We start from the raw sequence: 26,301 nt of genomic DNA on the forward strand, positions 1-26,301 counted from the left end.
CTGAGTCCTTTCACATTTTAGTGTTCTTGTGCTATCTATGCCTTAGCTCTTATGCCCTGTCCTTGTGGCACAAAAAGCCATGAATTTAGAATAGAGTAGCTGCCCTGCACACTCAAGGGATCGCCAGCTTATATATTGCTTGCACTAAAGGGAGTCCTCTGCATCATTTTGTGTGCTTTGTATTGCTCGCGTGCTAGCTTGTGAAGTGAGAGCCCAGTGGGTCAGAGGACAACAAAGATAAAAGAATATAAAAATATAAAAAATAGAAATGAAAATGAAGATGAAGATGAAAAATAAAAAATGAAAAATGAAAAATGAAAATATCTCGCCTGCGTTCTTCACATCACATCACATACCAAGCAACAGGCCCCTATCCCGCCGTGGCTATTTCTGTTCGTTTTGCCCCTCACCCATCTCTTCTTATATTGCGTTTGCTGCACTGCCGTTACAATGCAGCTTGTGTTTTTCGCAGTTCATATTCATGCGCCTCTATGCTACATGCACGCTACATGGCTGAGCTGCCAAGGATAGCTACATATGCCAGCCAATCTTGTGCGCTCATTGCATACTGCTGGCCCGGTCCGTGTCTGCCTTAGCAGCTCCACAGGACTTTCCTCTACCAAGTATAATCTTTATATGCATGCAAATAGATGCATACATGTGGTGCAGCAGCTGCATCTGCGCTGCACAGTAGCTCGCTCTTTGTTGTCTCGCCCAATACATAGCCGAACCAAGCCGTCTCCTATCATCCCCTCTCTATTCTCCCTTAGTCCTAGCACTACCACTGGAGCAACGAGGGACGAGAACAGGACGATCAGAGTCCTTTTCGATATTCCCTACAGGCCAAGGCGAGCTGTGTGCTGTATATATATTACCAACCACACGAACACGCATGCCATACAACGGCATATTTTGCTTTCAAGTGCGCCTAGTCCCCGCCCTTGTCAGAACACCATCGTTACCATTGCCGCTCCCGCCAACCTCTCTCTTTTTTTCCTTTGATTTTTTCTTCCAAACTGCATCAAATGAGGCAACGCAACAGAAGAAGCCCTTGAGATCGCCTATGAAGCCAAACGTCTGTGCACTATCGCTTTCTCCCATCACAAGTGGAGTGAAATTCGCGTGTTCCCTGTACACGAATGCATGTATGCATGCACAAACACTTGATCATTTGCGCTAGCACATTGTGTATCAAGCCCCATCTGCCTCTGTGTCCCTTGCAAGCAACCCGACAAACCGTACGATACCGCGTCCCTCTCTACTTATCGTGGCTTCACTACCACTTAGATCCCAGCCGGGAAGACGAAAAAGCAAAAAAAAAAAAAAACGAAAGCCAACGCCAACGCCATTCATTAAATCGTCTGATAGAAGCCCATATAATCCTTGTCCAAATTTAAAATCCGGTATTCCTACGGCAAGACCGTTATCCCTTCAGTTAATCAATATTGCTGATCACTGACATTTGCACTACAGACTGCTCCCCCCCTGCTTTTTTCTTCCTCCAAAGTACCCACCCACCCTTCATCCGACCTGCAAGCTCGCTCGGCAACTCATTTGGGCCACTTTGACAATGAAGTACAGGCCCGGCAAGCTGCATATTCTCTCCGTGTCTACACAACGGATACTTCACGTCTCTGCTTTTTCTCAGTGCAACAACGAAAGGTCCCAGCCCAATCCGTCATTTGTGCTGCAAGGCGCACACTGGATGATACTACCACGAGCCCCCCCCCCCCCCCCAATCGCCCAATATCACATCACCGCGACTAATAATGAAACTAACTGGCCCAGCCTCAGTATCAACACCAAGCGCTATAGCCCTTAACTCACATAGTATTGCTCTGCCATCGCAACGCCAAATTAGCCTTTCATCTCCTCCTTCTGGAGTTTGCTACATTCGCTGCACCATCCTTTTTTGTGCATTGCCCTGCAGCTCGTCAGCCATTGTGCTCACCTCGTTTTCTACGTTGTAGGGATATATGCATTATCAAAGCTCAGACTCCCTGCGAAATACAAAGCTGTGGAAATAGTGCACAAGACAATCTTCTCTTGTTCCTACCTCAGCCGCCATGTCACAAGGCAGGCCCTTGTCTTGATGTATTCTTTCTGCCTTCTCCATACATACAAGCTTGTAGATCCTTCAAGCCACTCCCAATCTCGCGCTGATTTGTAAACCATACAGTTGGACGAAGTGTGTCTTGGAGAAGAGACGTTTATCTCTTGTGTAATGTGGGCGTTGTATTATTTGAGATTTGGAGTCGCAAAGTTGTGCACGAGTGTGCGTTCGTTACCCGCTCAGCCACTCTTCTCCTTCAATGTGGCGTAGTGTTGGCTACTTGGCAGGCATAAATATTACATGCATAACCAGGCAGCCACATGTGTGCTATGTTTGCACATAATATCAATGCACCAGGAGCTGACCATACTGCTGTGTTCCCTGTCTAGCGCCACACTCTGGATAAACTAATCTAAATATCATGCCGTCAGACCTTGCTCAGTTTAAAACAATCAATCAACATCAATCAGCAACACCCAACGCTAGCCACCACCAACACTTTCATATAACCAGCAAACATCAGCCCGGATATTGATTGATATTCCTAATCCCTTTTGGTGACGCATGGAACTCTACGGTAAAGCACTCAAAAGTCACCCACTACTGGCAGGACAGGACAGCAAAGTGTAAAGACAACAGAAATAAAATTCATCAACTGAGCTTCATCCACCTAAGATATGTACAAGAAATTGAAGCATGCCATTGCTCTGCCCAGAACAGCCCGTCCCCACCCTCGCGTTTCAACCTCAACCATGGCATAAGAGAACGAGGCACGAAACCCGAAAGACGTCACTTGGTCAGTCAACACAGGAAAATCACCATCCCAAGAGACTCCCTTTGTCGCGTACAAAAAGCCCACCTCTACTAGGCCAAGTAATTTAGAAGCAGGGAGTTGTAGTACAAGTAACCCTTACCGCTAGGTGGCTCAAAGGAGAAGAGGTAATCTCCCCACCATGGGCCAGCTCCCCACCACAGAGCACCCGACCAAACATCGCTGTTCTCCTTGAGGTGGTCCAAGAGGCCAGTAACAGCTTCCAAGCACTGCGAGTTAGTACCGCCAGCAAACTCGCCAATGATCCCAATCTTCTTGTTGGCCTTCAGCCACTCGGTAGCACCGGCAACTCTCTGGGCACCAATTTCAGAAGAAACGCAGGTTTCAGACGTTCCAGATCCATCCGAGTCGAGGTACTGGTGCATCTCGTAGATTATCTTGTCACTCGGATCAGTCAGTGCAGCTAGATTGGTGTTGGTGGTGTTCCACGTCCAAGCACCAGTGTACGAGTTGCCCTCAACAAAGATGTACTGCGTCGTAGCACCTGCACTCCGAATACCGTCAATAGCAGCCTGGTTGAGCTTAAGCACATTATCAGCCGTAGTGTCGTGGTACTCGTTGTTGGTGTCGAAGATGACCTTATCATTGCTTTTGAATACAGTGGCCACATTCTTCCAGAAAGCCTCAAAGGCAGTGTAGTCAGTAACAACAGCACCGTTATAGCGGCCATAGTTGTGGGGATCAAGGACAGCATATCCACCCTTGCCAGTGACAAAATCAACAGCCTCGGTGTAATTTTTCAAGTATGCAGAGTCCAGAGGACCACTCAAGGAAGGAGACAGACGCTCCATCAAAAATGGCAGGCGGATGGTGTTGTAACCCTGGGACAACAAGGCCTGTTGGCTCAAGGGAAAGAAAGTATTAGCTAACATTTCGAGTCAAGTTGCACTTTTGTAGAGATAGATAATCACTTACATCAATAGCACTAGTGTTGGCAAAAGTAAAATCCTTGCCATAAACACCTGGAAGAGAGCCGGCACCAAACTCGGCACCGGAGACACTGGCACCCATCATCTTGAGGCCCTTTCCAGAGCTAGTATATCCAGTGGAAGGGGTGCTGGTAGGAGTGCTTGAGCTCGAGGTTCCAGTAGCAGATGCACTATAAGCAGCTGGAGTAGATGCCAAGGGCTCGCTAGAGACACCATTGATACCATAGCCAGTAGAGGCTGGCGTAGTTGTCGTCGAAGTAACAGACGTAAAGAAGCCGGTAGGCGTGGTGCTAGACTTAGCAGTAGGAACATTGTTCTTGATAGCGGGAGCGTAGCCTCCGGTGGAAGCAGCCTTGGGTTTTGTAGAAGCCACAGCAGGCTCGTCTGTCTCTACAGCACAAGAATTATCGGTAGAGGCGACCCCGGTGGCAGCCGCGACCACGGAAGCCACAGAAGCCTTAGCAGAAGCCGGTTTAACGTCAGGGCCGGAGCCAGAGCCAGAGCCAGAGCTAGTGATACACTGCGAGTAGTAGTCGTTCATAACTGTGCAAGTGTACCCCGAAATGCAATCCTTGGCACCAGTCCAGTTCTTTCCGCCACATTGCGAGTATGCAGTGTTCTGCGCAGACACCACACCCACAAGAGCGCTTGCAACAAGAGTCGAAGTCTTCATATTGAGGTATATATGCGGACGTAAGAATCACAGGACAGACAGAAATATAGGTACCAAAAGGGCCTTTAACTTGATCAGTTTGCGCAGAGAAAAGAATAGGGTATTTGTACAACAAATAACTTTATGTATAAAAGAAAGGAAAGACACGAATGTGTCAACAAAAGAATGATATTGAGAACTGAGAGAAAAGGAAGGAAAGGAAAGGAAAGGAATAAAGCACAAAAGAGTGTGAGAATATGGCAGCCAGGCCTATGATTCTTTGGATGTTGAAGAGATGAACTGAGAAACAACGAGGCCATTAGATTTGGGAATGCCGACGAATATATATGCTAACCTGATGGCACGCTGTCGCACCTCATCCCCTCCCATCTCCAATCATCGTCGCAAGCAATTTATGTCGTCCCCTAGTTGAAAAGCCCCTGTACTATGACAAGTCCGAAGACGTAGGTGTAGTATGCAATCCACATCATCAGGATCTGTCCTAATGAGCAAATAAACTCACACACCCACTCGCCAACAATGTATACTCCGAAATAAAACCACATCACTTGAGCTTCGAAATATGGTTTCAAGCTATCTTCCGCTTTCTCCCTAGCTAGCGTTGCTGAAGTCTGCCAATATTTAGTTTGCTCTATCCAGGGGCCATCTTCGCTTCTCTTCTTTGAAAAGTCAGGTTACTATCAGTTATTTTTCCCTTCGTCTTCCCTCGGAATCCCTAGTCAGGTACATGGACAGAGCAGAAGCTTCCTGCAAAATGCAGGCAGGAGAAAGCCCCTAGCTCACAAAGACACTGAGTTTCAGTCTAGTCTAGCACTAGAAATTTTGTTCTTAAGCTCAAGCATCAGACGGAGAGAGATCTCCGAGAGACGTTGGTACACTTGCCATAGCAGTGCGTAGTTTTGATCAATAAGACGGAATTGGTATGGTTACACCTGGCAAAACTATTCTCCTCCTAAAGAAACATTCTCATGTTCTACAGCCAAGAACTAACCTAACACCTAGGCATTATCCAAGGAAACTTCTGTGCCAAGCCGGCTCCATCCACGTATACTATAGAGAAAGCCAAGTTCTATTTTGACTTGAAGAGTTCAATAGCCATGAGCTAGTTTCAGGTCAAGTATGGGGATATGTCATTTTGGGTAAGAGAGTGCCTGAGCTTAGCACTTCCCGACTATTCAGACAGCGTCCTTCTCAAATATCAGGAGACTGTACATGTCAATGTAGATCCACTCAAGAGAAATCCCGAGCGTTGTTTCCCCTGTCTTTCATCCGTTGTAGGAATATCTACTATGTAACAAACCAGATGACCCTTATATGCAAGCCCAAAAAATAGGGGGGCGTTCGTTGTATCAGATTTCTCAAACAATAAATTATCACTTTCCCTCCTTCATCTGCAGGGGTTCTTCCTAGTCTATCTAGGGCCAGATCACAGACCAGCATCAGCCACACATCAACTTCAACTCTTCATCTCAACTGTTTCCAATGGATAGTGTGGCTCGGCTTCAAAGCAATATGGTCAACACATTTGTAGCATAGTTTTACCCGCAGCAACAACCATTTGGCGGAGAGGGATCTAGTCGCTTCTGGAACATAGTCATGAAGTTACGCTTTTGGCTGTTTTGCAACTACTCCAGTCCTTTTTATCTCTACAACAGAGAAAAGACCTTTCTGCCTAACTCCGCCAATCATTTTTCTATCACCGGTTGTGTCCGACGTAGTTTCCACCCCCTGCTAAGCTCAGCATATCATCATTTTTACCTACACGAACAAAGAGAGAATATCTTCGCAAAGTTTGAGATTCACGCCAAGTTCTCAATAAGCATGAGTGCAGTGGAAAGAATATTAACAACGACTTTTGGGACAATCAAAACTATCACCATCACTATCGCTATCACGCTCCGTTTATTACTTATGAAAATATGAAAGCTAGCTCGACAATGATTATCTATTCATGCCGGTATCTGCGACTAGACAAGAACAGAAAATAGTCTTGATCGTAGCAGCAAGCTTTCTAAAAAGTCCTTGCGCATATCATACCGTGCAAGTTGATATGCCTATTGGATATTGACAACCCTACAGTGCGCTATAGAATAACCCGAATAACCCTAATTCTTAATGCAAGGGCCGAAAATCAACAGCGGCTTTAGGATAAAAATAGATCACCATAAATGGCATCAGCGCTAAAACAGTGGAGATATCAAGTTAAACGCGAGTCATGTAACTTCAGACCAATAAGATAGCGCTTACTTGACGACAGGCTTTCAGGAACCACTGGTCAGCTTTATAGCACTGGCTATGCTTGGTAGAAGAAAGGAAAGCTACTAAGTTCACAGCAACCCTTGCCAAATTTGAGGGTTTTTGACGATCGCAAAGTCTGCTTTCCAGTCTAAATGCCGCTTGAGTGAGCAAGCCTCTAGATTTCTAGTTTGTTTAGATGGTACAACTATTCACGTAGAAGCGTGTGAAGAAGTACCCATTGTCACTAAGGGTGGGTATATTACCTGCGAACTTTAAAACCAGCGGGTGTCCTCTAACCACTATTATCAGAAATGTATGGCTATGAGCACTTGATTTAACGATTTAGAGCACTGGTGAGGGACAGGCGTAAACTTAGGTTCATGTTTGGGATACTGAGCCAAAGATCATAGTGAAGAAGCTGCGTTTGGGTTGGATTGAATAATTATTCAAAGTTTCATGTTTGACATCTAGAGAGTAACTAGCCTTGCACGGAATATGTGAGCTTGAATTAATGCCCTGCATTTCCCTTATTCATCTGTCTGCAGGGACCATCCAGCTCGTGCAAGCTTGCCGCCCTTGATCCAGCGCTTCCATTGTTCAGCTTCCTTCCACCCCTCTTCCATACGTTAACCGCTTACGCCAAAAAAAAAAAAGCGTTGCTTTTTCTTAACCGCCCAAACTCTCTTCAAACCAGCGTTATACAAATCTAACTAGCCAATATGAAGACTAGTTGAGCTGCGAAGACTACGATTTAGATACTGCATTCGTGTTTCATGTAGAAAAAATAAACCAATGTGAAGGGAATGCTGCACTCGTAACGCCATGCTTCGTGAGGACTGGGGACTTGGTGCGGGTTATGAATAGAACAAACGAGCGCATCGTAGACGTTTGCTACTACTTGGGGCCTACGGTGGACACAATTGCCACTCATCTGGACGTATACTGAGATAGCCTGAAACCGCTTTCATATGCAAAGTACGTTTATATTTGGTTAGATTATTTTGAATAACATACGCTACATCTTCATTGACCGCTCTAGCCTGAATGTTTATTAACTGGCCGTTCCCCGGGCCTTGTACTAGACCCTTTCGCCGTTCAAGCAGACCACTTCATACATCTTTTTTGTTTTCACAACCTCTTTCTCTTCTCAATCCCCACGCTCTCTGGATAGAGCTTTGGCAACCATCTTTGTACTTTATTTTTCATTCTGATATTTACCTACTTTTACATTAGACAGTCGCTCTTGCCGAGCTTCTATACTTTGCATAAACCTAGACAATACTCCCTCATATACGCGTGCTTCTACACCTATCGAGTAACCATGTCCCGGTCTTCGAACATTTCATACAGTACCAGTCAACGGTACAACCCTTTGCCGGTCAACAGGGCTTCTGTGGCTGCAAATAACAACAGTACGACTTACACACAGACTGCCACTAGAGGGCCATATTACTCTCCAGTGAGCGAAGGCCGAACCCCATCGGCCTATGTCCAAAACTATGACTATTATGAAATAGAATCCTCCATGAAACACCATACAGCAGACGGGGTTAACGACGAGTTTCCAGACGATGAACAAGACAGCGAAGATGACGAAGAACCCAGAAGACGCGGAAAGGGCGTCAAATGGAGTGCCGCCGAAGATTCGCTTCTAGAAGAGCTCAGAAGGCGACGAGGCCGCTGGTGCGAGATAGCCAAGAAGTTCAAAGGAAAATCAGCAAATGCCTGCCGTAAGCGATACGAAAGAATCCAGCAACGGAAGGCCATGTCTGAAAAGAATGACGCCTTAGACAAGACCCGTGTAGCTGTTGCCTATTGGGAAGCTCGCGAAGAAATGTGGAAGGTTCTTGAGTCTAGGATGCCTGGAATGAAGTGGGACAAACTAGAGCGAATGGTGAGCTTTATATGTTTTTTGCTTTTCTTTTTCCTCTTCCTTTTTTTATATTGTTTGTCATTACTTGATTGCGAGTCGTAAATCGCCTGTCTCGAAGGCATTGTACTAACACCTATCATAGTGCTTCGAAATGGGAGAGAATGATATTCGCAAAAGGTGGAAGGATGCCACTTTAAACAAGCCTCCAACAACCACATCTATTTCGTCTTCACAGCTACCCTTGACAGACGCACCAATGGCCTTGAACATGGCACCAGCTTACTCCCAACCACATACTTCAACCCACCATATGGAGTCTTTATTGGTATCTGAGCCAGTGGCACATTATGGGCCCTCAGAGGTGGCAATGCTTCCGCAATCGACCACCTACACAATGCCGGCGTTGTCATCCGCCGGATACTTTCCGCCTGTCTTGTCCCATGGTCAGAGTCAGCACAATCCCCACTATAGAACGGCTATGCATCATGCCCAAGCACAGAACCCGGCATATGACCCCGACGTAATGGGCGTTAGACACATCTCAAACTCCTATCTTGGTCATTCTGGAGTCAATGACACTGAATTTGATAACCAGAGACTTCCCCCAGCGTCAGACATTGGAATCAACGCACTGGTTAATAGGCGGTCAGTTAACATGTGAGGAGTCACTGGGAAAATGGCCATGGAGGTCACTTTTAAGTGTCCTGGGCCAAAGCCTTCTGTTCGCTGATGAATGGAGAGATAAGTCATGGATTTTGGGGTTTTTCTTTTTACATTCTACAAGGTTGTTGTTGGCATCAAGTCTTTATTCTGCATTGCGTATCTTGGGGATGTTTTATAGTTGTTGGCACTTGGTTTCCGCATGGTTTTCATTATAGCTTTCTTTGAGTGAGTGGCTGGGGGCACCTAAGCAACTATTATAGAATTAATGCATCATCAGATTCAAAAAAGACTAGTATTCTAGCTCGTGCTTCGGAGATGATACCATAGGGCCATCATACAAATGTACACACAAAAAGGGACGGACGGTATTGGGCGATGAGGACAGTAGTCGAGATTATACTCTATTTGCGCCCCAAGTGCTTGAGTAATACGCTTGAGAATGCAGAAACGGCGAATTCAAAGTTGGCTTATAGCTATATATTTATAAATACATATTGAAACAATTGCCGACAAGTGATGCATGTTTGCCGCCATCATGTCACACATTGCCTTCATATTATGATACAAGCATCACTGTCAAGATGCAGGTGCCTTATTGACAGCTGGTTTAAAAACGGCGGCGGCTTGACAATGGAAAAATACCCTTGTCATTTACCTCCAGAAACGGGAGTGTCAAGTACCTCATCCTCCCATTCATCATCACCCTCCACACCTTTGCCCGTGATGCTATTCCAGATGCGAGACCACATGCCTTTCTTTTGCGCAAGAGCAAGAACAAGAAGACCAGGAAGATGCCAGACGCTCGCCCAAAATAGGCCCCGCGCCGTACCCTTGTAGCCCTGCTCTTTCCAAAAGCGCATCGCTTGCCATGCTAACCAGCCGTTAATGGGGGTGCTAGTAACAGCAAAGCTCCAATCGGTGACACCAGCTGCACAAAGTCCCCAGCAAATAGGGAAGAAAATTAAGCTGTAGCGTAGGGCCACTCTGGCATTGCGCGCAGGATTTGTCCAACTTAGCATACGGAGACCGGCAGATTTGTATTCCTCACGGATAGACCACGAGAGTGCCATGAAGTGAGGGAACTGCCAGGCAAATAAGAGACTAGCTAAGAGCCATCCTCCTACAGAGGTTCCGTCATCAGCAAACAAGAGCTCTTTCCAGGAACCATCGCCAGTTGCATTCTCGCCCGCAGCAGCAGCCCAGCCCATCAAGGGCGGAATCCCACCGACGACAGCACCCACCCAGGTATTTGCGGCGGTAATGGCCTTCAAGGGGGTGTAAATTCCAGCATATATGACTATGTTAGAAGCACCTAGGAACGCGACAGTGGGATTAACGCCATAGTAAAGCAGACTGCTGCCGGCAAAGGCAGAAAAGACTGCAAATGCTACAGCAGCTCTGGTGGACAAGAGGCCCCTGACCAAGGGTCGATTACGAGTGCGTGTCATCAATGCGTCGGTCTTGGGCTCATACAGCATGTTCAGAGCATTTGCAGAAGCAGAGCAAAGAAAAGTGCCCGTGGTTAGAAATGTGAGAGTCAATGTACTCAGCGACGGGGTATCTGTCATCGTAGGACTTAAGAATGCTGGCACGGGGTATAGTGCATATGGAACCATGGCCGTAAGTACTACAAGTACTGTGAGGCGTGGTTTGGACAAAGCCATGCACAGAGAGAAGAGTCTTCGGACCGATGATTGAGGTTGTTTTGACGCTTTTGTAGTTAATAGTGACGAGGCATCGGGAGGCATCTGAGGGGTAGCAAGACCAGAATCCGCATCAATCGTTGAGGACGCCGCAGCAGCCTTCCGGCGTTCTAATTGCCGTCGCCGATGTGGTGGAAGCTCGGTAGACTGCGTCTGCTTTACCGCGTCTGTGTTGATATTAGAGAGCGAGGCTTGTGTTTGTGTGAGCAGCCGAGTTTGAGCCTTGAAGGCAAACCGATTGTTGATGGACAATCGCACATTGCTAGTATTGAAAAAGTATGATTCGGGTTTGGCGGTGTTTGGAGGAGAGACGACTGGGAACTTGGAGTTACATCGAGAACTGCTTGACAAAAGCCGAGTTGAGAGATGTTGAGATATGCTTGAGTTGGCGAGAGAAGAGGTGACGACGGCACGGGGAGTTCGTACAGTAACTCCTTTGAGCATGGCTGAATTTTGGCATGGGACAGCCAGTTTCAGAGAAAGGGTCATGATATAAGGTACATGCGATGCATGTCGTTCATAAGCAAACGGACTTGGCTTAAAAGAATGGCATCGCTTTTGGCTCGGTGCGGCGCAGAAGATGAAGACGAGAGGCGGGCGGGTAGCGGGCAATGAATAGAATGATGATGGAAGGCCGACAAGCCAAGGCTTGCATTGTAGCACCCACTATAACAATTACAGTATAATTATTAGCCGGCTATTAAAAACAAAACTTTATAAAGGGCCAAGAAGCCCGATAACGGCTAATTATCGGAGAAATGGCCACAAGTCGTCGTCTGTAAATGCGACTGAGTTGAGTTTAGCCCAGGGAAGCTGCTTATTCGAGAACTGTAGCGTAAGTAGCAATTTTTTCCTCATTGGCAGTTGAATTTTAGCGACAGGGCTCTCAACCCACAACCTCTCATCCATATTGTCTTTTCTTCACCCGCCATTGCAAGCAAGCAGAGCCCCAGCGCTCTTCATATCTGTCACAATGCGGGTTCTTCGGCTTTCAAGGGCCGTACAGGCTGTCGCTCCTGGATCTCCTTTCAATTCCTTGAGAAACCAGTCGACTCGCTTGTTGCTGACTACCCGGGCCTTCCCCGGCTCCAAGTCAGGCCCAGCCTCTAACATCCAGGCTTCTACCAACACCACCAGTCGCATGTTCACTACGTCGCGTGTGTTGGGATCAGTAGCTGCCCAGGAAGCGTATGTTCTCCTCCCACCTCTCTTACCTCTTCAATTGTTATAATTGCGCAATATTGGCTTTATCCAAAACTACCACTACTAACAAGACGGTAACTTGTGATATATAGTCTGCGTATGGCTCAGGCCGACTCTACTAACCTCACTCCTGAAGCTGTTGCAGCCAAGATGAGCCCGGAAGAAGCCCGGCGCCTATCTCGTGTGCGAAACATTGGTATTGCTGTATGGACCAAGTCTCCTCTTGTATCTATTGCGTTGATATCATTTACTAACAACCAACTCGTTTGTATGTGCAGGCCCATATCGATAGTGGAAAAACTACCGTTACCGAGCGAGTCCTGTTCTACACTGGAAGAATCAAGGCTATTCACGAAGTGCGTGGTCGTGACAGCGTTGGCGCTAAGATGGACTCCATGGATCTTGAGCGCGAAAAGGGTATTACCATCCAGTCGGCTGCTACCTTTGCCGACTGGAACAAGGTTGAAAATGGCGAAGAGCAGCAGTATCACATCAATCTGATTGATACTCCTGGCCATATTGATTTCACTATTGAGGTCGAGCGTGCCCTCCGTGTTCTAGATGGTGCTGTTATGATTCTTTGTGCTGTCAGTGGTGTGCAATCACAGACTATTACTGTTGATCGCCAGATGAAGCGTTACAATGTTCCCCGCATTAGCTTTGTCAACAAGATGGACCGCATGGGTGCCAACCCCTGGAAGGCTGTTGAGCAAATCAACAGCAAACTCAAGATTCCTGCTGCCGCCATCCAGATCCCCATTGGCTCTGAAGATGAGTTCCAGGGTGTTATCGATTTAATCGAGATGGATGCCATATACTTTGAGGGTCCTCGTGGTACCAAGATTCGACGCTCGCCAACTATCCCCCCTACCCTGGTTGAATTGGCCACCCAAAAACGTCAAGAGCTGGTTGAAAAACTAGCCGATGTCGACGATGAAATGGCCGAGCTGTTCCTAGACGAACAGGAACCTACCAAAGAGCAGATTAAAGCTGCTATTCGCCGCTCTACCATTAACCTCAAATTCTCTCCTGTCTTGATGGGCTCCGCCCTGGCAGACAAGGGTATCCAGCCAGTTCTCGACGCTGCCTGTGACTACCTTCCTAATCCTTCTGAGGTCCCCAACCTGGCTCTCGATCGTTCACAGGGCGAAAAGGAAGTCGGCCTAGTCCCTTATAATTCGTTGCCCTTTGTCGGCCTGGCTTTTAAGCTAGAAGAAAACAACTATGGCCAACTGACCTACATGCGGGTATATCAGGGTAAACTCCGCAAGTCTAGCTACTTGTTCAACTCGCGCACAAACAAAAAGGTCCGAATCCCTCGTATTGTTCGCATGCACTCTAACGAAATGGAGGATGTCAATGAAATTGGAGCTGGCGAAATTTGCGCTGTCTTTGGTGTTGATTGCGCTTCCGGTGACACTTTTACTGATGGAAACCTTCCATACACCATGACTTCTATGTACGTCCCTGATGCTGTCATGTCGCTATCGATCAAACCCAAGAAAAGCAGCGATGCCGACGGCTTCTCCAAGGCTATGAACCGTTTCCAGCGTGAAGATCCCACCTTCCGTCTCCATGTTGACCCTGAGAGCGAGGAGACCATCATTTCTGGCATGGGCGAGCTCCACTTGGAGATCTATGTAGAACGTCTCCGCCGTGAGTACAAGGTCGACTGCGTCACTGGCCAGCCTCGCGTCGCTTACCGTGAAACGATTTCAAACAAGGTTGACTTTGACTACCTCCTTAAGCGCCAAAGTGGTGGTCCTGGTGACTTTGCCCGTGTTGCTGGCTGGATTGAGCCATCCGAGACGGATGAAAACGTTTTTGAGCAGCAAGTTGTTGGTGGAGCTATTCCCGAGAAGTTTATTAGCGCTTGTGGTAAAGGGTTTGAGCTGTCTTGCGAGAAGGGCCCTCTTCTAGGCCACAAGGTTCTTGGTGTCAAGATGGTGGTCAATGACGGTGCTACCCACGTGACTGATTCATCTGATTACGCTTTCAGCCAAGCTACCCAGTTCGCCTTTGAGAAGGCATTCAAGGAATCGGGCGGCCAGGTTCTAGAGCCTCTCATGAAAACTACTATCACTGCTCCCAACGAATTCCAGGGCAACGTTCTCATGTTACTGAACAAGCGCAACTCAACTATCAACGATACCGAAATTGGTGCTGAGGATTTCACCATCATTGCTGATTGCTCTCTTAACTCCATGTTTGGCTTCAGCACACAGTTGCGTGCTGCTACCCAAGGCAAAGGTGAATTTAACATGGAGTTTAGCCATTATGCCGCCGCCCCCCCTCATCTTCAGTACGTACAATCGCTATTCATTTTTCGGCTTAAATCGTTTAGCCTTAGAAATCTGCATATACTAACTGTTTTCACAGAAAGGAGCTCATGCTCAAATACCAGAAGGAACTTGAGGCTAAGCGCAGCCAAAAATAGAGTGGCAATAGTGAGTGACGACAGTGACAACAGTGACAACAGTGGTAGCAGTGACAATGCCTCTACATACGCATCATTTTGCTAGTATACAGAACTTGGCTTGCACTCTACACAGCACACCTGTCCCTTCATCTACCTTCATTCCCCTACACTATCCGCGTTGTCCTCCCATATCTTATCCTATGCCATAACCCCCAGGCTGCTGTGAATGTGTAACCCAACATTAACACAGCCTCGCATGTACCATATTGTCACGATATCGATCGTAGTTTCTTTCGAATATAGAAGCATTTTCTTTCCCTAACATCCAAAAAAAAAAAAGTGTGAGGACCATGTAGGCATCCCTTTTTCAAGACTAAAGATTCCCATGTTTCTTAACATGTTCGAAGCAATGCCAGTGTAAGTAGTTCTTTTTTCTTTTGTACATCAAATAAAACATGGCTCTCATCCATATTGACTCTTTGTTATGAATTCTTTCTTGGACTCCGAGTGTTTATCATGAGATGAACATGAGATTTGTTCCAGGTATATGTGTATTAATTAGCCTCACCCTGAAATCATAAAGTATGTATGTAGTACATAGCTATTATTACATATTCCCGTCGCGTAGTGCCGAAGGCGTCAATTCTCTCGGAACTTTTATAGTCGTCTCAAGACATCAGCAACAACCTCTTCGGTGGAAGCTGAACCGCCCAGATCGGGGGACAGAAGCTTGCCCTCTTCAAGGTTGGCATCAACAGCAGCGTAAATCTTGGCAGCAGCAGTTTCCTCATTGAGGAACTCCAGCATGACAGCAGCAGAGCGCAGAGTAGCAATAGGGTTGGCAATGCCCTGTCCCATGATGTCTGGGGCAGAACCATGGCAAGGCTCGCCAATGGCAAAGTTTTCACCAACGTTAGCGCTGGGAACCAGACCCAAAGACCCAACAAGGGCAGCAGCGCCATCGGACAAAATGTCGCCATAAAGATTTGGGGCAACAATGACATCATAAGCCTCAGGCTGGCGGAACAACTTGTAAACCATGGAGTCAACAATCTGTTCCTCAACCGCAACAGTACTGAATTTAGAGTCGGCCAAAGCAGCACGAGAGGTAGTCCGGAAAAGACCATCAGTTTGTGACAGGACGTTTGACTTGTGCGTCACGGTCACTAGAGGTCCTTTATGAATACTAGGGGCACCGCTATCGCGGATCTTCTGGCGGCGTAGGGCAATCTCGCCAGCCATAGTAGCAATACGGAATGAAGCTTTTTCTGAAATACGCTTGATAGCCTCGGCAATCTTGCCCTCGCCATTGGGGGCATCAAAAGTACGTTCATCCTTGACATACAGGTCCTCGGTATTCTCACGGACAATGACCATGTCAATAGGATTGGCGGCCGACATGACAGACTTGACAGGGCGGACGTTGGCATACAGGTCCAGCTTCTTGCGCAGGGCAACAATAGGGGACGAATAGCCCTTGACAGCGGTGGTGGGGGAGCTGACGGCACCGAAAAGGGCGCCATCACATTCAGCCTTCAGAACCTCGACAGTCTTGTCTGGCAAAGCCACGCCAGTCTTCTGGAAAGTCTCCCATCCAGCCTCTAGGTTGACAAAGTCAAACTTGAGACCCAGCGAAGCAGGCAGGGCCTCAAGAATACGGCGGCCAGCAGGAATGACCTCACGGCCAATACCATCACCGGGAATCAAGCCTGTTTATTATCAACATCTACCAGTTAGCAATGTATATTGACAATAAAGCACCATCATAACTTGAGTTACGAATACTAACCAATTCTGAGAGTACGAGAAGCAGCACGAGCAGCCATTTTAAAATATCCGGGCGAATAGACAACAAAGCATTGAAATACAGCAAGTTGGTTTAGAATCAGACATCAGAACTCAGCCCCATATTATGGGAAAAGATTGACGAAGCTATTCAGGCTCCGGTTCCGGACCCACAAGCCTTAGGGTTTCTTCCTGCTTGGGTTATCAGAAGGTCTTGTGTGACAACTTTTGGTGAAGGGGAGAATGCAATTAGGGCTACATATATTCAGACTTGCCTGTGTACTGGAGTTTCAACTGTGTATGAAACACTTAAGGCTGCTCTTTAGCGAACATTTGACGAGCTGCTTTTATACCAGGTCAAACCAGGTGGGTCAATGTCTGTATATTAGCGCTCTTAGGACATTGATTTGTCTGGCTCGGCACATCCGGCCTGGTTCAAGTCTTGGGTGACATGACAAGGCGACAGTGTCATTGACGGTTCGTCATCATATTTTTGTGCGACGGGGCAGCTGCAGCATCGTGATTTTGAGAGGGGATTGTCAAGTTAACGGAGACTAGTGGTGCTGTAAAGCTAGTCAGTCAATGCTCTAAGAATTTTGGAGTTTAGGCTATTTGCTCTGCTTGTCTAGGAGCGATGCGTCAGAGGATAGGAGAGCGCTAGAGAAGGCAAAACAGTACTTCCTCAGTTGTCCTTAGTTACTAATTGCATCGTCCACTTGCTTGCATTAGCCTGGGCTCCTTCGTATATGAAGAAAATCCACTTCCTACTTAGGGCCCTGAATAGGAAAGAGATTATTCTTTATAAGGGGAAAGAAGGAAGGCTAATCCAAAACAAAGATATCTGTCGTTCTTCTCGGCCAATTATTATCCAATTATCCCACAGTTATGCTGCCACTTGCATACGGATAATTACGCTTGCAAATTGATGTCCTTAGCTACCAATTTATCCCTGGCTCTATGCAGCCGCATGTGTTTAAGCCAGCGCCTGGGTTTCTTTCGCTTCTAGTGTAGATGAGACTTGTGCCATAGCAACCGGGTGTCCTTTTTTGTTTTTTGTCAGTTCTCCTTTTTTTTTTTTTGCTCACTCTTCATTTTCAAGTTCATCGCAGACTGTAAAGTAGGCCTTCTTTTGATTTCGACTATCTTCTATTCCACGTCAATCTTCGCACTAGTGCTTGTCCGTCGACTTTGTTTTCTTGTTCTGGAAAGCACGTCGAACAAGGCAAGAAAACATTGTAAACCTTTGCGCGTGCCTTCGCTTCCTGGCCAAACCCCCCGCGTTCCTCTCAAAGGCCCCAAACAACTTGTCTGCCTCAAGCCAGGGCTCCTTCCTTCCTTGCTCAAAGCAGCCCATGCTTTCTGCCATGACTATTATTATTTTTATCACCTACAACATAGCGCATCTTGCAGGTTGAGCTCCTTCAATTTCCTCCCTTTGCTATTTTCAACCTTCATTGTTTATGTGACCTGTTGGCTTTGGCTACTCTCTTTTTCTTCTTACTCACCTGTATTCTTTTTGCTTCGAGAAGATAATCTCCCTCAACCAAATTGCTATCACCTTATTATTAACTAGTTTGTTTTCCTAAATTTTCTCTCGTCTCCTTCGAAAACATCTTCACGCCGACACCTCAAGCTTAAAACCTGATACAAGAAGTGTTGCCATTCTTGGCTGCGAGAAGCAGCTTCACAAGCCTCATTCATGCACACTACTTGCTAGATCTCTACTTCTCTTTGAGCTCAAACCAACCTATTTATCATCGCGACATCACTCACTATTTTTCTTTCTTTACTGACACGAATACACCTATTACAATCTCCTACATCAGGCTATACTGAGCCCACCACAATCATCAATATGAGCCAAGTCAGGAACCTCCGTGCCATGTTTGAGAGCAAAGGCGAGTCATGCTCTCCTGACCGAGGTAGATCTCCTGTTCTTGGGCTATGTGAGTTTCCTTCCTGCTATGATTACAAAGTTGAGAGTTATGTCTAATTGATGTCCATTCTGTGTTGAATAGCCTTGGTTGGTGATCCCCCAAGACCTCTTTCGAAAATCCGGACCAACTTTGTGGCAGTCGAAAAAGATGGCAGAATTGGCCTGCAACGCGAATCCGACATCGAAACTACCAAAACCTCCGCGGTAACCCCAGCCACATCTGTTCCTACTATCATTTCCTCAACCCCCAATCCTGTTGGCAAGCAACCAGACCCGAAGACTTCTAGTGTGGCACAAGAAGAAGCAGGATCTTCTAGGGCTATTAAGTGTCCCGCCTCTATCACCTCTAGCCATACGAGGTCGTCCCCTGCCTCACCGGTTATCGCGGCTAAAGATGCCGCTACTTCTGGCAACGTTAAATTGGAGCCAGAATCATCTCAGTCCAAGCTGCAACCTTCAAAGGCGGAAGAATCAAAACAAGGAAAACCAGCTGCTACTAAGAGTTCTACTACGAAGGTTGTATCTTCGAAGCTGCCCCATAAGGAAGGAACTAGCTCAACTGCCAAGACATCTTCGGTAACTGCAGTAAAGCCGCCCAAGCCTCCCGCTGCGACAGATAGCAAACTCTCACAGAAGAGCACAAAGCGGGAGCCTAGGGAAACTAGGGAATCCGCAAAGAAAGTAGCCAGCATACCTTCTAGATCCAAGACGCCTGTGGCAAGAAGCCAAGCGCAAGCCCAGACACAAGTCACGTCTAATACTCGGAAGCCTCCTGCAGCACACGCTAAACATTCTTCAAGACCCATTGCCAGATCGCCGACGAAACAAACATCTGGTTCTTCTCTTGCTACACCAACTTCATCAATATCACGCACTGGAAAAGCAAGTTTCAGCGACTTGCGAACAGCCGCTAGGTCTTCTTCAACTAAGCCAGCCGATCGTTCGACAAGTCGTGCTAGCTCTGTAGCCCCAACTATTCGCCGACAGCCCTCTAGCTTTGATGTCAAGAACCAACGCCCCAGTCTTGGATTGCCCCCCAAGAAGAAGGAAACAGCTGTGCGCCAACCACCCAAGGAAGTTGATGAAGGGTTCCTTGCTCGTATGATGCGACCAACTCAAAGCTCTCAATCAAAAGTGACCGAAAAAGCACCTGTCACTCCTCCGCGTAAAAATAACACAACACCCCGCCGACCTCCCACGCGGAATGGATCTGCGGGAAACCGCCGTGATCGTAGTGCCCCATCTAGCGCACAAAGGGTGCCACGTCCTCTTTCCAGCTTAGCGAGCCCGTCTCGGCTGAACCATAAGCCTCCTATTGTTAGCCCAACCTTGAAAATCGATGACGCCAGTTCTACAGTCACTGGCCCAGCCGTCACCCATGTTGAAGAGGTGACAGTTTCACTCAGCACTGCTACTATTGTTGATTTGGGACAGTCGCCACCACATACCAAAGACAGTAACCTAAATGGCGGTATTCGTGGAAGCTTTGACGGAGCTATCTCCGATGCCGACATCCTAAGAACCCCTGAGGCACTGCCTTCTCTCGAAACAAGCACCGTTACCCCTAATGATGTGATAGATATGGAGCACCTGAATTCCGGGGAGCTGATCGAGCAATTGTTGGATGGGACTGCTGTTGCTCTTCAGGGAGTCAACGCTAATCTTGGGCTTGAAAAGCAAGATGACACTTCGGCTGATGGTGACGTCTTCGGTGTACCGACAAAGTCTATCGAGTTGCACGATTTTGAAACATACTAATCACCATCTCTCTTCCTGCTTGACAGCACGGGTGCCTTGATTCTTTTCTTCATCTTATCTTTTATCATTCCATTTTGTGTTAATAGCGTGGCGTATACATTGGGCTTAGCATTTTCTCTTTATCTTGTATTATCCTGTTGATTTGTCCTTTTTCTTTGTTGTGCTATCCTCCTATGCGTTGGCTATTCTTGTTCACCGTGACTACATAGTTAGACAACATGTTCTGTCAGTTATTCCTACTCTTGATTACAAAGACTTATACCTCAATACTAATTGACAATGTTTTCATCATCACATGACCACTCGTTTGTTTTGAGCTTGCTAGAATGGCTACCTTGGGGTGGTAGAAATATAACCAATTGTATTGTACAGTATAATGATCAAGAAGCCAAGCCTAGTATCTAAATGGCTATGATTTCTTTACAGCAGAGCTACTTGTTTTACTTGAACCCTCATTTCCTTTGGCCTTCAAACTGGTTAGTGTCCATTCTGTATGCAGACACAAAGGGCACATGGGTTAGTTGAACTTGGGCCGGGCTCGGACAAGAATATGTGCCCATTTTTTCCTTGCAGCGCAGTAGACCCATTGGTTTTAGCTCATGACACGCGGCATAATAGCAGTCCTCCTCTGCGCTTCTCAATTGCCTCGCGGCTCTCCAAAACACCGATATCAGTTGTCAAAAACAAGGATTCGCCGATATTCAGGCCGGGAATCTGGCCCGTAGGTAATCCACGAGTTAGTTTGTGCAGCTCACTAAGAGAGGCAGTCACCCAACGTTTTGATGACGACATAGATGTAAGGTTGCTCATGACAGGCTTGTCCTCCCAGTACTTCAAGCCCAGCCATATCCGACGAGTGGAAACGTTGAAGTGTGTGACGGGCTCCGGCGGCTGAGTGCCGATCAACTCGGGACTCGGCGGTTGCATACTGCCGCGGGTCACAGAGCTAATGAAGCCATGACGGTGAAGCGCTAGAGCGAGATTCAGGTTGTATTTAGTGTTGGGAACCGAGGTCAAGGTAAGGCGTGCTCGACACGCATTTTGCAAGTGCGAGCACATTTTCGGGATTGAAGGGATACCCATCTTGGGCGCGGGTTATGATAGGCCTTTAAGGGGCAGGGTTGCTTGGTCAAAGGTTTTATTATCGGTGATGTCGCGTGGTGTTGACTTCTCGTTGATGGCTGAGGCCTGTTGCGGAAAAGAAGTGAAGGGGCCAATGGAGAGAAATGAGAAGCGAGAAAAGAAGGCAAGGAAGGAGGGCACTTTTAATTGCACCTGATGGATTAAAAAAGGATGTTGGCACAGGCAGGGCCTTCTGATGATTCGAGTCCTGTCCGTAGTAGATCTATGATAAACTCGTGATACCTTGGCACAAAGCTACACCCAAAATTTTCTAGGGTTTATAGATGACTAATCATGTTTGGTGGGGGTAGAGCTCCTTCAAGTTGATTGGTTGGTCAGGGCACTGGTTTAAGCGCCGACGTTATTTGATCACTAACAACGTTCAACGTGAATTTTAAGGTGGTGCAATCACCCGCAAGCCCAATGAATAGCAAAATAACAGGAAGAGAAGAAGTAACAAGGGGAAGGGAGAGGGGGGATAGAATCCTTTTTGCCCTGCTCTTCTAGTCGTGGAAGAATTTCCGACTGAGATTATCTTTCTTTCCTCTCTTTTCCTCTTTGCTTACTGCAAAACTGTCCTTCCTTTCAATCACCAGTCTATTATGTACTCTACATACCCTACCATCTTCACAGCCTTCAAGTTGCATAGACAGTGCTGGTAAACGGCTTTATGAACTTATCTGACTTGACCGTTCTCACGCGATAACCTAGCCTCATAAATATTGTCACTGAGCAACTTTGATACGAACTACGCTTGGACAGTCGCCATCTACAGACGCTGATTATATCATTACCATGGCGGCTAATCCGGGTGAAGAAAATGTGGCAACACTGTAAGTTTCTTTCCCCATGACCTCCATATGGGCTTAATAGCCTCTGCATGCATCATGTTGATGATGGCCTGTTTTGCAGGTCTTCTCATGTTTCAGGTGCTATGCTATATAGTCACGGCTCATTTACAAAGCCTAGCAATACCTTGGATATCAATAGCCTATTTTCTGACTGATCTTTTTGTCCTGTACTTTTCTAGATTTGCCGATGTCCATTATTTCTATGGTGACCCCGCTGCTAAACCCCGTCATCATCGCTTTGATAAAACATCATATGTGTACCTTTTCGAGGACGCCTCCTCTCGCAGGGCCCGCATTGAAATTGCCAACCACGTAGGCACTGATGACCAAGATGCTGTTGAGGGCTGTAAGTAGTTACAGGCCGTGAAAAATAAAAATAAAAAGTTTGTAACATAGCTGACAGTAACTTACTAGTCTTGGATCTTATTCACGTGGGATATTCATATCGTCACTCTTGTATGGTGTCTCTCGCGGTTGGTGATACGGCCGGCAATCACGAATGGCACCTGCCGACATATGACCCCCAGAACCAGAACAAGTATCACTACAAGCTCCACTCTCTGGATATTTACTTTTGGACTCAGAACGACGCTTTGCAGTTCTTGAACAACCTGCGGCGCATACTTCCAAGTTCTCAAATTGATGTCCAAGACGAGCCAGGCCCTCCTTCAACGGCTGTCAGCCCGATTGTGCGGCAACTAGAGACTACGGTTATATCCGATGCCGTATATACCACTCCTGCTTCTATCCCAGGCCCTCCTCCGGGGGTTCCATCGACGGTAAACTCCGTGGCCTCTCCACTTTCGATTACCTCGACTGAATTAGCGACGACTATTCCCGCTACCTCTTCTGCCACTACAGCCACTACAAACCCGGCCCCCGCATTTGTACCTATGGCATACAATCCTGCAGCCCCTGCGGCTCCTGAGCAACATGTTACACGTGAGAAGACACCACCCCCAGAGGACGATAGCGGCGTAAATCCTTTGGCTACTGCCATGGCTGTTGACTATCAGCAAAGCCCATTTACTCCAGGCTTCCGTCTTCCAGCGGATCACCCTGCTGCTAATGGTATGGCCAGCCCTGGGTTTGCGCCTATCGGGATGATGGGCTTTGCTCCCCCGCCACATAGCGGGATGAACCGCATTGGTACTGCATCATCAAGCTCGTATATCTCGATACCTCCTCCCCCGCCTCCCCCACTGCTGCCCTCGGCACAGCAAATAGCTTCGGTGCCAGGTGTCATGACTAGTGGAACATATAATCCATCTATCCTGCCTCAAAATGTTGTTAGTTCGGGGCAGCAACATGAAAGTCAGCCTCACACGGTGGACCCTTCTGCTGCTCCGGTTGCGGGTTCGGGGCTGGCCCCAGCTTCAACCACAGAACCCGCAGCTCTCATATCCCCTCCCCCAACAGCGGGGCACCCCTCGCAGGTCCAACATCAGCCACAGAGCCAGGCTGAAATCAACCCTCAGTTTCAATCAAAGCCGACTACTCTATCTGGGGGAAGCTAAACCTGGATGCTAAGGCTGCGCGGCTGGAGAAGGGCGTGACTGGGATGCTGCGAAAGTTTGAGAAGAAGTTTGGTTGAAGGGACGAGAAGTGCAATATTATCGGAGCAGTTTTATATACAGAGATCATAATGATGATCGAGAAGTTCTGGAGCCTGGCGATTTTGAACATGTAAAAAGCTGGCCGTCCTGTTGATATAAATAGAACATGAATAAAGGGTTTCTAGAACGAGCTAAACTGGCCGTCGGACTTTTCCTCTCTATACGGGAGGGAGAATGTCTAAGAATCTGCGCTAATTGAACTCTTCTTGGACTAGATCCTGTCATAAACAAGCTCTAGCAGGAACAAGACGGGGTCGGCGTTTATGTTGGAGCAACTAAGCCCGTCTAATATTGTGGCGCAGCGTCCTGTTATGCCATCTTCGGATACTTGCCTAACTTACGGGTGTTGAGTAACGAATAATGTGCAGCACAGTACATCGCCCCTTCTTCCTTATTCACACTAGCCCCTAGCTTTGCTCACATCCAGCCACAATTATTTGATTGCCCCATGCTAGGTCATGACACTGGGGACTAACACAGGCGGGGAGGCTGGATGAAAAAAATCGCAAGGCAGCATACGAGACTGGTCAACAACACTAAATAAGACCCTATTGGGGGGTAGTATTTACACTAGGCAGTACAGTACACATGTCTACATGTTACTGACAGACCATTCTTCGTTCCCGTGTTGCTGATGATCTGAAGGCTGGCGGGCTAAGCATCGCCCCTTGTCGATAGACTCCTTCATTTCCTCAAGCTTATTCCAGCTGTTCGAATTATTCCTTGGATGGGGCTTCCGCTTCTTTTTTTTTTCTGACTGATTTTAAACGAGACAGGGTGTATGGACGCTATCCCCGCTGTGTGCTGTGTGGCCAGCCTTGGCTGTGTGGTTGGGGGTTCCTGACCCAGTAAGAGCATCTCGTCTTGGCCTCTTCCCAGACGTTCGTACCCGTGAAAACAGGCCCTATCCTATGACAAAGAACAGGTCCCCCTCGAATATACACGGAAAGTAAAGCTTGCAAGCCAGGATTGGGAAACACAGAAGAGGCGGCTCGGGGTTATGTGCTACTGCGTTCTAGTTCTGGTGCTAGTTCTCGTTCTAAGTTGGAGAGACAGAGTCCATTAAAAGCCTGGTCCAGAGTCAGTCAGGGTTCAACAGCATCAGCTGCATAGATTCAAAGCAAAAGGAGATAATGTATCAATGGTACCCTGAAATAGGCCCCAGCCATGCAAAACTTAGCTATTCAGCCCATGTCATCCATCCATCCATCCAACGACAACGCACGCATTAGTGCATAGTATGGGAGAGGAGCGAGGCGCAGGCATTGAGCTATACTGCTCTTTTTTTTTTTACCCTTTCAAGTTGGCTATCCATCCATGACTTCATATAGCTTTGGCTTTATCCATATGCACAAGCAGTACGCGTACACAAGCTTTTCCCATCATCAGCCAGAAGCATTCAAGATACAGTTCGATTCCCAGTAACCACTTGCCCTCCCCTCCCTGCACCACGCAACAGAACGACAAAATCAGTCTCCAATCAGCGAAGACCTTTTCCTGATCTGAGCAAATAGGCAATTGCTTCCATTATACTGTACTGTATTTTACTACTGTCATGTGCCTTTCTCTCTTTCTGCATTCCAAGGTTTATCCGTCTTTTCCAGACTTCATATACATTGCTTTTTCTCTGGATTTTTTTTGAATTTTTCCCTCCTACAAACCTCTCCCATCCTCATGCGGTAAAATCGCCAAAGCACCAAGTCTTCTCCCACAAACCGGTTATACTGTGCTTGCCTTGTCTGTGCCTGTGAAAGCCCCACGAAAGCTGCACGGAACAAGAAACATACACCCTCTTGTAACAACCAGTCTTTGTCGGCTGTCAACCCGCATTGCGCTTTGGCTTGTTGTCTTCTGGCTTCGTTTGCCCTCCGACTCTAGTCTTGTCGTTGTCTTTTTTGCTTTCTTGCAGCCTGGAAAGCCAATATTGATATTGTCTTACAAATGACTACTCCGACTGAATGAATCCAAGATAACGTCATCCTTAGAATCTGGCCGCTGCGACTTCAACGCCTGGGCCTTTGCTCCGGTTCGATATACTGCTCATATCCACACATACCGAAAACACTCCCCTCCCCCATCCCATCCATCCTCTTGTGACTCGGTGGCATATTCTCGATTGTGTTGAAGCCCAGACAACAACATAACGCCCTTCCTTGGCCTGCATTAATATGGCTCCCTGGAGCTTTCAGCATGCCGCCAGGCTACACCCTCAGAACATGGCCCGAAAGTCGGATGGCCAAGGCCGTCACAGAGCCTCTTTATTCCGGCGGCAAAATTCCACGCCAAGCAAAGGAAACAACATTTCCATGATCGTAGGGCCTTCCCTGTCGCGCTACCGCTGTCCCTTTCAGTACGGCCATAATGCTAACTTTGTGCTACTAGGTTGGTTTTGCCGTTATAGCTTTTGTGATGATCACTGTTTCGGTTTTCTGCTTCATGCGCAATCGCAAAAGAAAAGCAAGAGACAGAACAAAGTACGTAAACTACAAGACTATGTTTTGTCGGATGCCCAGTACCGGAACTAACCGTCCTCTACTCCTTCCTTCATAGATACCAGCAGGCACCATTGTCTGAACCCTCCGATACTCGACGGCTCAATACATCATCCATCTCGAATTCCTTGGGGGCATCAGCACCCCTCACCACT

At 47.2% G+C, this 26,301-nt stretch overlaps 8 protein-coding genes across 8 annotated transcripts; 4 read left to right on the forward strand and 4 right to left on the reverse strand.

The window, feature by feature from the left end:
- Positions 1-2,917: 2,917 nt before the first annotated feature.
- Positions 2,918-4,487, reverse strand: HOO65_021030 (Endoglucanase 3; the record flags this gene model as incomplete). Its single annotated transcript, XM_071006718.1, has 2 exons — positions 2,918-3,721; positions 3,801-4,487. The coding sequence occupies 2 exons, from the start codon at positions 4,485-4,487 to the stop codon at positions 2,918-2,920; spliced, it is 1,491 nt and encodes a 496-aa protein (XP_070861668.1).
- Positions 4,488-8,046: 3,559 nt separating this feature from the next.
- On the forward strand, positions 8,047-9,259 carry HOO65_021031 (myb family transcription factor; the record flags this gene model as incomplete). The annotated part of the gene is made up of 3 exons (XM_071006848.1): positions 8,047-8,137; positions 8,243-8,619; positions 8,741-9,259. 3 exons carry the CDS (start codon positions 8,047-8,049, stop codon positions 9,257-9,259), a joined length of 987 nt encoding a protein of 328 aa, XP_070861669.1.
- A 649-nt stretch (positions 9,260-9,908) lies between these two features.
- HOO65_021032 (Protoheme IX farnesyltransferase, mitochondrial) lies at positions 9,909-11,408 on the reverse strand (the record flags this gene model as incomplete). Its single annotated transcript, XM_071000220.1, has 1 exon — positions 9,909-11,408. One exon carries the CDS (start codon positions 11,406-11,408, stop codon positions 9,909-9,911), a length of 1,500 nt encoding a protein of 499 aa, XP_070861670.1.
- Positions 11,409-11,937: 529 nt separating this feature from the next.
- On the forward strand, positions 11,938-14,604 carry HOO65_021033 (Elongation factor G, mitochondrial; the record flags this gene model as incomplete). The annotated part of the gene is made up of 4 exons (XM_071006454.1): positions 11,938-12,152; positions 12,260-12,392; positions 12,446-14,469; positions 14,547-14,604. The coding sequence occupies 4 exons, from the start codon at positions 11,938-11,940 to the stop codon at positions 14,602-14,604; spliced, it is 2,430 nt and encodes an 809-aa protein (XP_070861671.1).
- A 639-nt stretch (positions 14,605-15,243) lies between these two features.
- On the reverse strand, positions 15,244-16,412 carry HOO65_021034 (Homoisocitrate dehydrogenase; the record flags this gene model as incomplete). The annotated part of the gene is made up of 2 exons (XM_071006861.1): positions 15,244-16,295; positions 16,376-16,412. 2 exons carry the CDS (start codon positions 16,410-16,412, stop codon positions 15,244-15,246), a joined length of 1,089 nt encoding a protein of 362 aa, XP_070861672.1.
- Positions 16,413-18,226: 1,814 nt separating this feature from the next.
- On the forward strand, positions 18,227-20,065 carry HOO65_021035 (uncharacterized protein; the record flags this gene model as incomplete). Its single annotated transcript, XM_071006626.1, has 2 exons — positions 18,227-18,317; positions 18,390-20,065. The coding sequence occupies 2 exons, from the start codon at positions 18,227-18,229 to the stop codon at positions 20,063-20,065; spliced, it is 1,767 nt and encodes a 588-aa protein (XP_070861673.1).
- A 597-nt stretch (positions 20,066-20,662) lies between these two features.
- On the reverse strand, positions 20,663-21,148 carry HOO65_021036 (mitochondrial 37S ribosomal protein uS8m; the record flags this gene model as incomplete). Its single annotated transcript, XM_071000221.1, has 1 exon — positions 20,663-21,148. One exon carries the CDS (start codon positions 21,146-21,148, stop codon positions 20,663-20,665), a length of 486 nt encoding a protein of 161 aa, XP_070861674.1.
- Positions 21,149-21,982: 834 nt separating this feature from the next.
- Positions 21,983-23,555, forward strand: HOO65_021037 (RNA recognition motif-containing protein; the record flags this gene model as incomplete). The annotated part of the gene is made up of 3 exons (XM_071006717.1): positions 21,983-22,020; positions 22,218-22,384; positions 22,453-23,555. 3 exons carry the CDS (start codon positions 21,983-21,985, stop codon positions 23,553-23,555), a joined length of 1,308 nt encoding a protein of 435 aa, XP_070861675.1.
- Positions 23,556-26,301: the final 2,746 nt, after the last annotated feature.

The sequence above is a fragment of the Ceratocystis lukuohia genome (assembly GCF_044167205.1).
Source record: "Ceratocystis lukuohia strain C4212 chromosome Unknown Supercontig2_pilon, whole genome shotgun sequence".
Lineage (NCBI taxonomy): Eukaryota > Fungi > Ascomycota > Sordariomycetes > Microascales > Ceratocystidaceae > Ceratocystis > Ceratocystis lukuohia.